The 15,899-nt window shown below is 38.8% G+C and overlaps 1 protein-coding gene and 1 long non-coding RNA gene across 2 annotated transcripts; one reads left to right on the top strand and one right to left on the bottom strand.

Moving 5' to 3' along the window:
* The first annotated feature begins 6 nt into the window (after nucleotides 1-6).
* Nucleotides 7-7,527, top strand: LOC106905766 (perforin-1-like). Its single transcript, XM_088007641.1, has 8 exons — nucleotides 7-29; nucleotides 131-188; nucleotides 2,797-2,939; nucleotides 3,015-3,153; nucleotides 3,241-3,321; nucleotides 4,105-4,601; nucleotides 4,687-4,780; nucleotides 7,188-7,527. The coding sequence occupies exons 1-8, from the start codon at nucleotides 7-9 to the stop codon at nucleotides 7,395-7,397; spliced, it is 1,245 nt and encodes a 414-aa protein (XP_087863767.1). The 3' UTR covers nucleotides 7,398-7,527.
* A 3,197-nt stretch (nucleotides 7,528-10,724) lies between these two features.
* LOC106905772 (uncharacterized) lies at nucleotides 10,725-11,382 on the bottom strand. The gene is made up of 3 exons (XR_001415199.2): nucleotides 11,299-11,382; nucleotides 10,875-11,207; nucleotides 10,725-10,795 (listed from the first exon to the last, which is right to left on the bottom strand). It is a non-coding gene; the product is annotated as an uncharacterized LOC106905772 (long non-coding RNA).
* Nucleotides 11,383-15,899: the final 4,517 nt, after the last annotated feature.

Below are 15,899 nucleotides of genomic sequence, written 5' to 3'. Positions count from 1 at the left end.
GCTTATATGGCTGATGAACAACAGCCTAGGTAGGAGACGCTGGTGTCCAGGTAGACTTCTGGTTTATTTTGAAAGCCTTTATCGAATGTCTATTGTGCCATCATTCACTCGTATGCCTCTTAACCGGCAGACGTGTGCTTGTCGATCCAAACGTTCTAGCGATCACACGGTTTGTCAAGTGGGAACTGGTGAGTGTTTTGTTTGTTTGGGAGCTAAGGACTAGCCTCCCACCTATTATTTGAGCTCAGTCAGTATGAACACTGATCTGAGTATGTTTCATCACTTGGATTAAACATTTAAACTGAAATTCTTTGAATTATAAAACGCTATCATTGTGAAAAGAGAAATGAATGAGTATTTGCATGAGTTTAACTAATGTAAACTCATTTTACTACAGTAATTGGAAAGACATGTACATGTGGGATTGATCATTCAGGCCTGTTTTATACAGGCCAGGTTCTGTTCCAGATTCCCATTCCAGGATTCTGGATCTAGGTTTAGTCCTAGATCGTCTGTTACCATAGTTTCCAGTCTGGTGAGCAAACCCAAACAGCGGATCACAGAAACATCACATCCTATCAACTTCTTCCAAATTGGTAGGAGACATTTAGCCCAATAATCTTCACTCTGGACTCTGGACTGGATTTTTGTTGTTGTTGTTTCATTATTTCATTCATCACCAACAAGAAACATATTGAACTCCTTGGACAAAGGAAAACATTCTGGACTTCTGAACTGTTTTGAATAACCTGTATATATATATTGTAAATATTAATACATTTCACTAGTTTTGCACCATTTGGTTGTCTGTGTGTTTTTACAAATTGCCAATTCCTCCAGCAGTCGAACCTAATCTAAAAATTATTCTGATTTGATTTAACTTTGATTATTTACTTAATCATTCTAATATTCCAAGATGTAATGTATGTTACAGAGTATCAGAACACTATTTCAAATAAATACAAAATAATAAAAATGAGTTTTCAGAAGTGATTTAAAAAGATCCAGGCTGTGGGCAGATCTATTCTGGAAAGGCAAATTGTTCCGTAAAATAGGAGCAACAACAGAGAAAGCCCAATCTTCTTTCCTCTTAAGTCGAGTCTGAGGAACTGTCGATAATAGCTTATTATTTGATCATAGGGTTCTGGACACAGGCTGAAATTTTAAAAGGAAGTCGAAGTATCTGATTTATCCATTCCTTTATATAATGAATTGCAATAATCCAAACGAGTTGTAATGAAGGCATGGATAAGTCCTTAAAACAAAAATAAGATGTAACGACAGAGCTAATTTGTTTATCTAGATTTAAAGACCTATCAAAAGTGAAACCAATATTCCTAGCAAAGGTCTGACAAAACTGAGCTCAAGAATCAGATCTGGATTTGTAGTCAGAAGTCTGTGACCAAATAATGAGTTTTATTCTGATTAAGGTGAAAAAAGTTTTGACTTCAGCTAAACAATCTATAAATAGCTGACGAGATTAATTTTTACCATTTTGTAGTTTAAAGGCCATATAAATCTGGATGTCATCTGCAACACAAAGAAATATTAAATTTATGGAAAATCTGACCAACAGGCAAAAAATATAAGATAAACAAAACAAGACCTAAAATTGAACCTTGGGGAACGCCATACTTTAAAGGTTTGGCCCCAGAACAACATTGGTCAAGATGAACTGAAAAAGTTCTGTTTTCCAAATAAGATTTAAACCATTCAAATACTGGGCTTCTCAGGCCAACACAATGTTTTAATCTACCGTATTTTCCGCACTATAAGGCGCACCGGATTATAAATGAATGGCCTATTTTAGGACTTTTTTTTCATACATTAGGCGCACCGCATTATAAGGCGCATAGAATAGACGCTTCATACTCTATTATTACACATCCACATTAATAAAGAAGTGGTCCCCGAGTACTTTATATAGTAGGCTGGCCCAGCCGTTGTTTCACTCACGGTGTTGGTGTTGCCATATTATGCCCAACTGCTTTCTGGGTAACACAGACCAACCGACACGCTGCCGCTGCAGTCTCTGTCTCTCTTCCCCTGCCCCTCCCCCCCTTTAAATGTATTATCAAACTTTATTAACAAACCAGTGTTCTGACAACTATCCCAGCATGCACTGCGCACTACTTCTTCTACGGGGGAAAAAGAAGTTGGCGGCTGCTTACTGTAGTGGACCAACTACATAAGCAGCCTACTGCATGTCTGTGTAAACATGACGTCTTTCATTTCGATCTGAGTTAATTAGCGTAGCATTTCTGCCGGATTTTCACAACATATCAGCCACGACAATGGACAGGGGAACCAACAAGTTCATGTCATCTTTTTTGGACGACATCAAGGTGTTTGAGCCACTGGATGCCTCCAACATTGTGCGCGTCACAGCTAAAAGCTACCGATAGATGAGGAAAACAGCAGATCCTCACACCCTCAGCATAAATATAGCTGTGGACAAGATCACTGATGCCTGTTGTTCTTGCAAGGCTGGGTAAGTCGGCATTCATGGTTTTGATGGTCCACAATGTACATTAGCATATGTTTACTACTGTAGCTTGTGTTTGTGAGACGGTCACGCACGTGGTAGCTGCACTGTGACCTAAAATGGGCATTAGCCAATGAAACGCGGCCCCTGTGGTAAGGTCCGTTGCTGGACCTGTTGTGGCTCAATATTGGTCCATATATAAGGCGCACCGGATTATAAGGCGCACTGTCGGCTTTTGAGGAAATTGAAGGTTTTTAGGTGCGTCTTATAGTGCGGAAAATACGGTACATGTGTTGTCTGTATTTCATCAGGTTGGCTTGGATGTTGAAAAGATTGTGCTTGCTGGCCTAGAGGTGGGAGGAACGTGCTCCACTGCCTACAGCTTCTCTTCACAAAGGAGCAGAGAGGACCGCTACACTTTCAGCACACACAGTGTCACTTGCAGCCATTATGGGTTAGAATTTTTTTCATTGAGTTCTGACAGGTCATGGTTATTGAAATAATTGTCTAATTTTGCCTTGATGTCTAGTTTTCGTGCATCAACCACGCCTCCCTTAAGCTTAGAGTTCAAAAAGCAGGTAGACCTCCTGCCAAGTCACTACAACTCATCCACTAAGATCAAGTATACAGAGTTCATACACACCTATGGCACACACTACTTCAGACTGGTGAGAACTTTCGCACACACATTGTGAATCAATTACAGACATTAATTTGCAGTGAAGCATTTTAAATATCTTTAAATTTTGTTTTAGGTTAATCTTGGAGGGCGACTGAGACGAGTGACATCTTCACGAAGCTGTTTGGCCTCCCTGAATGGGTTAACCTCAAGTGAGGTAACAAAATGCACAAAAGAACAGATTTTTACACAACCATATGAGATACTTCCATGATTCTAACACCTAATGATAAGGCAAATGTGACAGCTAGATTTTTTTTACCATTGATTTTTCTAGCACTAGTCATTCTCATTTTTTGATCAAAGTGACTGGGAGCAAAAATGAGTCTCTGTCTTATTGGTGTTCACAACCAGAAAATTACTGGAGAGCCAGTCACTGATACAGGACATTGGACAAGGGTGGCCAGCCTGTCAAGCTGATGTGTTATGTATGCACATATTTTCTCTGTCCTATTGATTACTTGTTTTTAAAAATCTGTTGGAAGTAAATCAATCAATCAAATCAAATATTTTTAATTGTAAGAATGTCATGAGGAGCAAACAGCATGCCACGTCTCAAAATATAACATTCTTGATTCAGGTCACTTGTGTTTGAATATTGTTTTTGGTGAACTTATACCAGTTGGCCAGTAGGTGGTACTGTGTACAGTCACATATGATATGTGACTGTGACTCCTGGCCACCGGTATCTTAGGCTGTACTTATATTATTACCAGTTACATAGAATTGCACAAATATGAAGTTCATCACTTCCAACAACATACTTTAAGGATTTCTAGGTGTTATTTTTTGCTTTGTCCATTTTAATTTCCAGGGATTTCTAAATGCTTGTGTAAAGGGACACAACCTCTTTATATAAAGAGATTCTGTCTGGCTCTTTATGCAAATATCTGGTGTAAAGCAGCTTTTTAAAAAATCTCTTTGCTGTTCTTTCACCCAGGTCCACTCCTGTTTATCTATGGGTGTTGCTGTTGGCTTGGGGAAGGTGAAACTCTCTAGTGTCCAGACGTCTTGCAGAAGTGTCCTACAAAACCAGGACTCCGCCACTGGCTACCGCTCTGGTCTCCACCAGCACTTCACAGAGGTGTCAGGAGGAAATGGTTGGTTGGGGGAGTTTTCAATTTCCCAAAATGATTCCATGGGCTACATGAACTGGCTAAAAAGCCTGAAAGAACATCCAGATATTGTTTCGTATTCCCTTCGACCTCTCTATCAGCTTGTGCCAAACGAGCTTCAAAAGGCAGCAGTGAAAGCTGCTATTGAGCAGTATTTGGAGGACAATGCTGTGAAGAAATCACCCCAAGAACCACACTGTGTGGGCTATACTCCTAATGTGGCCTCTAACTGCTGCCCTCTGCACGCCTCAAGGGGAACTCTATCAGTGACCATCGTTCGAGCCTGGAATCTCAAAGGAGATCCGGTTGGAAATACTGACAGGTGGGTTGATGCAAAGGTAAAAAAAACGAAGACCTTATGGAACCTGATGAGCACACCTTTTATGTGGCTCCTCTTTTGTTCACAGCTATGCCAAGATGTTCTATGGTTCCATATACCGCAGGACCCACATGATCCGATCCAACAATCCTTGGTGGAATGCTCAGTATAATTTGGGGAAGGTCAGTAAATGTTATCATCACAGATTAGCTTAAAAAGCTCAACAGACAAACTAATACATTTATGCTGCTGATGCAGAATAATTTATAGAGTTAATACCAGCATTTAGTTTTGCGAAAATAAACATTCAATTATTGGCAGTGAGGAGAATTGGGTTTTTATCCATCAGTCTTGAAAGAAAGCTGATCTATTTTTTGGTGCCACCAAAACTATTTGTTAGCAAACATTTCATAATGGGTCAAATATCATTTAATATCAGAAATGCATTGTCATTTCCATTGCAGCTAGATGATGTTAAATTATTGATCAACTTTTCAACTTGTTGCTCACATAAACCAGCAGCCACAATGACAAGAAAAGAGCACCTCCCTTTAGGCCCGACTCGTCTTGTTTCGGTTCTCAGAACCAACCTGGGTGTCTGTGGACATGCGGCTCCCACACTCACTGCTCTGCTTAACCTGTTGTTGAGACAGGAAGTGCTGACCCTCTCTTATTGCTTTTTCAAGTAAATCATGAGCATAAAAACTTGGTTGTCTTCACAAACAAATGTTCATAACTACGCAGCCCTCCAGTGGACATGGGAATTTTTTTTCTTTTGCATTACCTCACAAAAGGTTTTGCATTCTCTCGCAATACGGTACTGATCAGTTAATGGGGCATAACTGAATACTGTAAGCCCTTCTTGGCCGTCGTACTTTCTACTTTAATACAAGGTTGTGTAAGGTTTTATCGATTTATTCCATTTTGATTATTATGCTCCAAACTTTGCAAGGACTGACCACTCCACTCACCCGCCTCCTCATACACACAAAGCCAGCACGTCAGTAACCTTCCCATTCATACTTGATTACAGTCATGCCCACATCGACACACCCACCACCCAAGTGTCAGAGCCGTGTGCTCCTGTCATGTCAATACCCAGCCAGCATACCTAGGTGGGCCCCATATGGGGACACGGAGGGCAGACAATATGGGTCCCACATGGGTTTGTCTACAGTTTCCGTGGTGGCCCCACTTGGGTTTGCCCATGTAGGGCCACCACTATGTAGGGGGTGGCCAGTACAAATAAAAGTAAAAAACAGAAAAAAATCTGAAAATATTTGAACAGAAACCTCTTTAAACACACAACTCTGGAAAAAAAATAAGAGACCACTGCACTGAACCCAAATGAAAACCTCATGGCTATTCCAACAAATATTGATTTCTGATCTCTCCCTGAGTTAAAACTAAATGAGTATAAACATTTTTTGTTGCATTATTTGAGGTCTGAAAGCACTGCATCTGATTTGTTATTTTGACCATTTCTCATTTTCTGCAAATAAATGCCAGTAACTTTGGAAACATGTCAGCAGTTCATATAATAAAATAACAATGTTCATTTTACTCAAACATATACATATACATAAAAAGTAAAATCAGAGAAACTGATTATTTGAAGCGGTCTCTTAATTTTTTCCAGAGTTGTATATTGTGTAAATCAGTGGTTCCCAAACTTTTTCTCCTGGGTCCCCCAAGTGGTTTCCAAACTATTTCTGGGCCCCCCTATGGCTTACAAATAGCTGTCTGGTTGAACGATGTGTGGTGAGCGAAGGGGAGGTGTATGCTTAGAGACTCACTGTTATATTCAGCTCCGACTCCAAACGAACAAGTGGGGTGCAGGGGAATCAACTTTTTTGGGGGCAAAATGAATCGTAGCTGAACATAGACAACACCAGTAGCCTACAAGCTACTTGTCAACAAGCTTAAGGTGCTGTATTGATATTAGCTAGCTAGTCATCTTTTAGCTAACTTTACCTGCATTCAACAGCTTTACTCAACAGTCTGTTAGTTTGGTGGAAAAACTGTGAAAAGTTCTTTGCGTTTTGCTGGTTTGCTGCCATGATTCTAACACACATGTAGCTCTGCACAGCAGCAGCAGGTCTCCTTCACTGCCGCACAGGTGTAAACCCAGCGTGGTAGAAGCGCTCATGTTGCATTTAAAGGTGGCTCGGAAAAACAGGTTACGACATGTTAACGGATTAAACAGTTTTAACTGCTGATAAAAGTGACAGATGACACAGATAAGGGAAGTGCGGAAGCCCCTACTGTATCAAATTGACAGAGGAATAACAGAGAGTTGGCCATTCTAAGGTAAAAACCCAGCGCATACAGCGTTCATGTTTTTTTTTTCATCCAGACGGCTTCCCGGGCCCCCTCTGCAAATGCACAGCGCCCCCCACAGTTTGGGAACCTCTGGTGTAAATAGACACAGACTGATGTATTTCATATCTTGTGCTGTTGTGTTTCGGCTAAGATTACACCTTTTGAGATGTGTGGAAAACAGTTTTAATTTCTGTATCACATTAAAAAGTTGACTTTGAATGGAAAATATGCATCTGAATGATCCTCCATTTAAATTTTCTCATGAAGGTGGATACACACCTCGGTCTCAAGATTGAGGTTTGGGATGAAGACTTGAACTTTGACGACCTTCTCGGACAGTGCGTGATGTACCTGAACCAGGGCACTCACAGTTTCCACTGCCAAGCAAAAAGAGGAGGCTTTGAGGTCAAATACACGCTGACCTGTGACCTGCATCTGACTGGAAACCGGTGCAACCTCTATAAGCCATCTCCTTAGTGAACCTTTTCACAATATTCTGATTTCCTCATATAATGAATTTGGGGTTTTCATTAGTTGTGAGTTATAATAATCAACATTAAATGAAAAAGACATCTGTGTAACAAATAAATATGATGTACAAGTCTCACTTTTTGAATGAAATTATTTATTTAAGTCACCTTTTCCATAATATTCACATTTTTTGACCAGCACCTATATGCTTAGCACATGGTTCAAAAACAGTCAGGCGGTAAAATTTTAGATGTTACATCTGATAATAAGAATCATTAGATTTTCTTAGTGGCTAAATTTCATTCTTGCATCTTTTTGCTAGACAAAAATTATGGTTAAAATTCAGATTCTCTGAATATTATTTTCTTAAAGGAGCTGGAAGACATGTTTTTTCTTGGTACTAAGTTTCCATCAGCAAAGGTTATTTTAGGGTGAGGTTTGGTACATTTAGCTGTATAGACGTCTTTGTAGGCTTAGGAATGGACAGAACCATCTTATGGACTTCTCTAAATGGCTACATTTATTGGACATATGGAAACATTATCCAACTGACAGACAATACACCTGGAGTAACAAAAGCTCTTCAGCTCTATTGACTTATGACTTATTTCAGAGAACATGGAGAGTCAAGTAAGGAAGTAAAACTTTGCCTTACAGTTTTAGGTGCTCATAAAACCACCCATTTAAAATTAAATCTTTCTAATAAGGAGAGTAAATGAGTGTATAACCACTGTAAACTTAACTCATTAAATAATAAAGAACTTACATCATCCATCCAATAACTAATCACAGTACTGGATAATTGCTCAAAATAATAACCAATTTGGAAAATATTGTGAATTACTTTATGAAATTAGAAGACATGCAATCTAATAAACCATATAAAAAGAGAAAAGCTAGAGCAATTAATCAGATCTGATTAATCAGATCATCTGAGATACTACTAATATCTGAGATGGTGAAGTTGTTGTAACACAACTACAGAAACATCAAGAAGAATATGTACATATGTAACATATGTAAGGAAAAACCATGTGGTGCTTTTATTTGGTCTAGGTTAAAATGGATTGAGGAGGGTCAAAAAAATAGTAAATACTTTTTTAAAATGGAAAAAATAAACTTTGAAAGGAAATCATTCTTCAAACTAAACATAAATTGTTTGTTTAGTTTGAAATTCAGTAATTTCAAGATATGTTTAAAATTTTTATAGATATTTATAACAATGACAACGGTATAGTCAGCACAGATTAAACTATTTAGTAGAAGTGTACAAAGTTAATGACTCTTTAAAAAAGGAATGTGATTAAATATTCTGTATTGAGGAGATAAAATGGGCCATCATTAGCCTTAAATCTAACAAGTCATCCGGCAATGATGGTTTGACATCAGAATTTTATCACAAATTCTTGGTTGAAATTTCAGAATTTCTTCTTGCAGTTTATAAAGAATCCATGAACAATGAAGAACTCCCCATCAGTAAAACATGGTCTACTCACTCTGATCCCTAAACCAAATAAAGACCATTTAATAATAGATAATTGGTGTGGCATTCCTTCATTAAATAATGACTATAACATTTTGGCCTCCATTTTAGCTAAAAGACTGAAAAATTGTTTAGAAGACCTTTTGTAGACAGTAAAAATAGTAAAACCAAAGGCATCTGTTGAAAGGAAGACAAGAAGAATGCTGACATAAAGACATTATTCAGTCAGGGCTCGACCCTTACTTGTAAAACATTGGTTAATGCCTGGTTTTAAAATTAGTTTACTGGACTTGTAGCAATTATTTTGTGCCCATTGTTCTTTTACTGTATTTTCTGTCTGAAATTTGAACGTCGGTCGTATGAGGTGTATTGCTCTTGCCGTGTAGCTGAACACCACACACTGCAAGATCAGGCCCAATCGAAAGCGTTATACCAACAATTTTGTTCAGCTAGTGTGTGGTCCATCAGGTTTTGAAAATCAGCCAACCATCAGCCAACAATTCTAAAATCGTTTAGTGTGAACTGGGCTTACCAGACAACAGTTAAGAGAATTCCACCATAGGATTACATTGTAAATCTGAAAACATTGAAAAATCTGCTTAAAACTTAAATCGCAATCGTGAAAAAACCACAAGAGATATCAAAGAGCAGAGACATTTGAAGGTAGTCAAGTCTTGTGACTTGTTTAAAACTTGAGTGGAGTTTATGTTGCAGCAGGCAGAAGTAGTAAGCTGTGAAAAAGCATAAGATTTTAGCATAATTTTGTAGAATTTCAGTGCATTTCAATGGGGTTGAAATTTGCACAAAACCGCAAATATTTCAAAATAGTAAATAAGTCAAGTTCACTGCTAAATTTTACAATAATAAAATAGCAAAAATTTAGCAAAATAGTCAAATTTAGCAAAAGATACAACAATCTCCAGTAGAAGCAGAACATTTTGATATACGAGTTAGTAAAGTTAGCAGAAGTAGTTAAAGACCAAAAAACGTAAACAGGATTTTAATATGATCCTGTTTACAGTGGAAAATAAATGGTTTCATTTTTTTGAAAGAAAAAAACCACCAGCCAAAGATTCTGGCAGAAAAAAAATCACAGTATTCTTGTTAAAAATGTGGATGTGGTTACCATGTCTGCCTCAAACTCAAGGGTGAAAGTAGTTTTAAATTCTTGCCGGTCTTGTGTGAAATTCTGTTCCCCTTTGAAAAAATTTTCCCCTCTGTCGGGAGTGCACTCTGCAGCCAGAGAGGTGGATCCAACCTTTTTCATGGCGCTTCTGATCGATTTCTCGGTAAAACAACTCATATAAGCCTCACCTGTCATCATGGAAAAATAATATTTATTGCTATTTTTACCCTGTGGTTTGTACTATAAAGTATTTATTTTTCATTTAGTTTAACCAATTTTGATTATTGGTTAAAAACATATGAACTGATTTTCTATAATTTAGCATATGTATATTACATGCAGTGTGTTCTGTCACCAACTGTGTATGACGTGTTTTGTGTCCTGAGGAGTGATCAGAACAGCAGAGAACAAACTTGAGGTGAGGCAGGCAGTTTTCTTGCCTTGTGGGAGGAGAGACATGATCCCAGACATTGGTTTGGTGAGCCAGCCATACAGTAAATAAGTCCAAGTGCAGCAATAGATTCAGTTTCTCCTCTCTTCCGACATCAACATGGATAACTACATTTAAACAGTTTTTAAAGTGTATTTTCAATTGAAGCAGAAAATACTAAAGGAAGACCAGCACCGGAGCTGAAAGGTTTGCTTCAAACTACGAGACAGAGGGGTACCTGTCATGTCGGGTGTAATTCGATTAACTCACATGCAAAATTACAGACAGTAGAAGAAAAGTTTAACAGGTTTATTCTGAGCAGGAGGGAAAACTGGTTCGCGGCGGGCAGCAGCACCAACAGCACACTAAGAAAAAACAGGGGAGATGATGAGTTTGAGGTTGTAGGAATTTAGCGTTGTTATCAAAGAGTAAGGAGGAACTTACGGGAGTAGTATGTGTGACTCTTTAGGAGGGAGTCAGAGTTTTCTGGGTTTCCATTTCTTTGGTTTCGGGGGAGATTTCCAGGAAACATCGAGTCCTTAACGGAAGCAAGGAGCAGCAGCTTGATTTGAGCTGGTGTGGCGGCGTTGGGGAACGGACAGGTCGGCCAGGGGTTGGAGAGCGTCTGAGTGGACGGTTTGCCAACTTGAGTGAGGGTTGGAGATGGATTAAACTGTCAGGTTGCAGTGGAGACTCGGGCATCTGGCGGGTAACCTCCGCCAGCGTTACGAGGGGGAACTGGGAGCAGGTGTCCAGATCCGGATGCTCTGGTAAGTCCTAAAAGAACACAGATCAAAAGTCAGATTACACGGAGCTCAAGGCTAGGGATACATAGCAATCAACGAGAGCTAGGGGGCCAAGAGAGTACCATCACTAGTCAACAATCTGGCGTCGAAGTGTCGGCAAACCACTTCTCTTAAGCCGCAGGTGAGGACGTAATTGCTGACCGGTGTGTAGATGACGTCACAGATCCGTCCCGTGCAGCCGTCTCCAGGACTCCATCTAGAGGAGAAAACCAACCCCAACCTCCACCCAGAACCTAACAGTACCACTTTTTTCAAACGGAAAGAAAAGACAGGCTTTGTGGATGTCCTGCTAGAAACAGCTTTTTCTGCTTTCCTTGCCATTTTTTCTTAACTTGTATCAAGGATAAACTTGGTTTTGGATGAAATGATATTTTTGTGCAGACTGAGTGGCGCACAGACTTTATTTATAAGTAGGTAAGATGGCAATAACATTTTTCTGTTTAGTTTATTAATGAAATCTGTGTTTTGTGGGCTACAGGTTGTATGTGTAATGAATGCAGAAAAGAAACATAACCAAGGCTGTGCAGAGACCACTAAAGGGGCAGGTGCTCAACAACAAAAAAAGGGCACATCTTACTGCCTTCTAGGACAGAATATTAACGAAGCCTCTCAGCTTTCAGTTTAATAAAAAAAAGATAAATTACAAAATTGTGGGTAACACTTTATTTGAAGGGGGTTGAATAAGACTGACATGACACTTTCATAAACATGACATAACACCTGTCATGAACATGAATAAGCCTTCATGAATATTTATGACTGTTGTCATAAAGCGTCATTCGGTAAATTATGACACTTTTAATACAAAGCTGACATGATTCAAAATGTCTTTGTTATGACAACTTGACATTAACCAAGAAATCATTACTGTTTAAACTTTAACTTTAATAACATAAAGTTACCTAATTTTTAAAGTGCAATCAGTAATACTTTTATAACAAATTTATATCAGTAATGATTTCTTGTTATTGTTCATGTAATCTGAAAGATTTGTTAAATGTCAAATGTCAGCAATTTTGATTGAGGTAGCACATATGTGGTTTACAGAATTTTTTGCCAACATAATATGTTTTAATTTATTTTCAGATACATGATTTCCTTTAGTGTTATGGCAATAGATCCAATATCTGTTTCATTCCCTAGACCTTTCAAAATAAAACTAAATTGCACAATAAAAATGCCTAAACAAATATCAATCGTCCTAACTAAATTTTATAAAATACAAACAAACCATCTTACAAATAACTTAAGTATTTCCTATTTATGGCTCTAACATTTAGCAAATCAATTAACACAAAGTTTTACATTTTTAAAGCCGCAGGAGAGAAACATGAGTCAAACATAAACCGGAGGTCCGCTTTTATTTTGAAAAGCCTTCCAGGGGTCCAATCAGAAACTGAAATTTTAAGATAACTTCCGTTGCAATCAAACTCTGTCAGGGAGTTTGATGGTACGTGCAAGAGGGTTTGACTGAATGTGAGAGGGTTTAATAGCGAATGTGAGAGGGTTTGATAGTACGTGTAAGAGGGTTTGATAGCGAATGTGAGAGGGTTTGATAGTATGTGTAAGAGAGTTTGTAGGTTTTGGCCTATGAGGCCTCTCATAAACCACCACTCCTCCATCAAGGTCAAACCCACCATTGATCTACAGCAGGTTATTTTCCTGGACACCATCACATTCAAAGGAGAAAACTTACCCAAAACAGGTAAGCTAGACAGCAAGCTCTACTTCAAGCCCACTCACTCGGCTTCCACCCGAAACACACCTTCCAAGGAATCCTGAAATCCCAACTGATCAGATACAAGAGAAACTGCTTCAACGAGGCGGACAGAGAAGAGGCACCCTCTTCTGAGCCCTCAGGAAAAGAAAATATCCCAGGTGTCTACTCCACAAGGTAAGAAGGGAGATTTTCCAGCCAAACAACACCAACCAAAACAAAAACACAGAGACACAGCCACACATAATCCCACTCGCAGGACCATATTCACTCTTCACACTGAAGAATCACAAAGCATTAAAGAATCACTTCAAACAACTCCAACAGGAACTACCACTCAGTCAGAACTGGAAAATCCTCTCAGCATGCCAAAAGAACCCAAATCTCCAGGACCTCTTGGTCCGCTCCAAGTTCAGCCACAGCCAAAAGCCCACCAGGAAGAACCACAAAAAAACCATACCTCCGGAGCACCAGCACCAACAAACGCTGGCCCCTCCCCTCAGGAATCTCCCCCAGACATGAGAATCTGGTCTACGTGATCTCGTGCCACAAATGCAAGAAACAATATGTGGGAGAAACGGGAAACTCACTCAAAACACATCTCGCAGCATACAAATCCAACATTAGACCCAGGAGGAAAACAGAAACCACTCGTCAAACACTTCCTGACACATGGACTGGAAGCCTTCAGAGCCAGGCCACACACACACACGACCCTAACTGGTCCAAACGAGTAAGATGGGTCTGGGAACAACACTGGATCAAAAGACACCAGAGTACACAAAGGCCTGAATGACAAGGGACCTTACACACCCGATCCCAACTAGCAGCAGAAAACAACCCTAAGTCTTCCAGTTGATTCTCATCCATGTATCCTTTTTATGGCAGCACTTAAAAATAAATCAGTTAATGTTCATACTCATTTCGTTAGTTCAACAGTCTAGTTATTAATACAGTTTAATAAGGATAATAATCCATTGAGATTTCTGTAATTTTATCCTGTCATTGGTGAGAAAAGATTTATGTTTATATTGACAGTGTTTATACATTTAGACATGAATAAACACCATAGAGAGTATTTATATGAGAATAAAAGTTAGTTCAAACAAGTTGTTCCAGTCAGAAATTGTATGGCATGTTTTTGAAATCTGTGACAAATCTGGGTATATTGGGTAATTTCCTTGTCCTTTGGTGAAGATTTTGTGGGGCCCATCAATATTTCTATGGACTATTCGCCCTATAGTACTAATGGACTGTATACAGTTCTGTAAGACACAGATGCAGTATGGGAGATAAGAAGCAAGATGACAACAGTTAATGAAAATGACACAAACAAACTTTGCAATATTGTAATATTTGTTAAAATACTTGCCTGTTAAAATATCTTTAATCCTAGTTCTTGTGCTTATTGTTCTGTATTGCTAAAAATCTTTAAATGTTTTTAGGCAACTTTTTTGTGGCAGAGGGTGTTGCACCTTATAGAAGTATTTTATTTAAATTATTACTAGTTTTTAAAGTTATGAATAAAACACTCATTTATCCAAACCTTACCAGACTGACTGATTTTAGTGACATAGTGAGTGTAAAATATTGAATAAAATGTTGTGCCACATGACTGGCTTTATTTTCACTCTTATATTTAACTTTATGACACACAAAACTCCAAATGAATCGCCCTTATAGTCTCCAGGTGCATTCTGGGTAAAGCTCGTCACCAACGTCATCAGTCACTTGACAACAAATGGCAAACTAGCTAGAGCATTTCTACGGATTACGTTAACATGTTTTGAATTTGTGTTGTTTCATCATTAGTGACCAGTAGCCTGATGTTTCTGTTCTTCTCTTGGTTTGTTGTACTTCATGTCAGACAGTGTCATATGTTGGGTTTTTTGTGTGGATTTTTCTGTGTTCTCCGTTTAGTTTGAGTTGATTTCGAGGTTTCTAGTGTCTAGTTTTGAGTACTACTGGTTTTTCCTTTGTCCACTAATTAGTAATTTGATTCACCTGTTTGGTTAGCTATTTAGGTTTGATGCGCCGCAGGTTTGTTGCGGCGGTCTCATCTGGGTTTTCGGTCTTAGTATTCATCATCGCTCTGTGTGAGTTTGTACGTTGTGTTCCGGTGAGTTCTGACCTGTATATCTGAACTGTGATGAAAAGTAAAAGTCTAACTATGACAAGACGAAGAAGGCCTCGTGGTTCCTGTCAACACCAAACACCATCATTCCTGACACATAGTCGCTCTCTCTGGTGATGAAACTTGTTAGCTCCAGTGTTGCAGGTATGTCTATGTTATAAAGTTAAATTATCATCATGTTTTTGACTATTTTTTATGGAGGCATTATTTTTCCGTTTACACAAGAGTATCGATTCATATACATAGTTTGCTTAACGTACATTTATTTGTTTGGATATCACGGAATATACGACTGTTTATTATCTTAACCAAACATTGAAACTGTCAGAAAAACCTGGAGGCCATTTGAATTAGCATTATTTAGCTGCGGAGGTCGTTTTCTTTAAGTTTTTGGCTGTAGACTACAAAAGGGGGGCGTGGCTGTGCTGGACCATTGGCTTGATCTAAGCCACCGGTGTCAAACTCCAGTCCTGGAGGGTCACTGTCCTGCAACATTTAGATGTGCCGCTGCTGCACCACACCTGAATACAATAATTAGGTGATTAGCAGGACTCTGGAGAACATATTTACGCAGTGAGGAGGCAATTGAGCCATTTGACTCTGGTGTTTTGTACCTGTGGCACATCTAAAAACTGCCAAAATGTTTTCTCTTTGATAGTGTGTCATGTTGGTGACTGAAGCCTGTTATGATGACTCCAACACATTTCTTCAGACAGGTTGGCATGGGTTTTAATGCTGTCCAAAATTTTTCTATAAGCTGACTAATTTCTTTAGTAATTATTTCTGACTTTTTTATGCTTTATCTTGTAAAC

The sequence above is a fragment of the Poecilia mexicana genome, unplaced genomic scaffold (assembly GCF_051168715.1).
Source record: "Poecilia mexicana isolate PSO_F unplaced genomic scaffold, ASM5116871v1 scaffold_1, whole genome shotgun sequence".
Lineage (NCBI taxonomy): Eukaryota > Metazoa > Chordata > Actinopteri > Cyprinodontiformes > Poeciliidae > Poecilia > Poecilia mexicana.
Note: the sequence above shows the minus strand (reverse complement) of the source record. Positions and strands in the feature narration are given on the sequence as shown.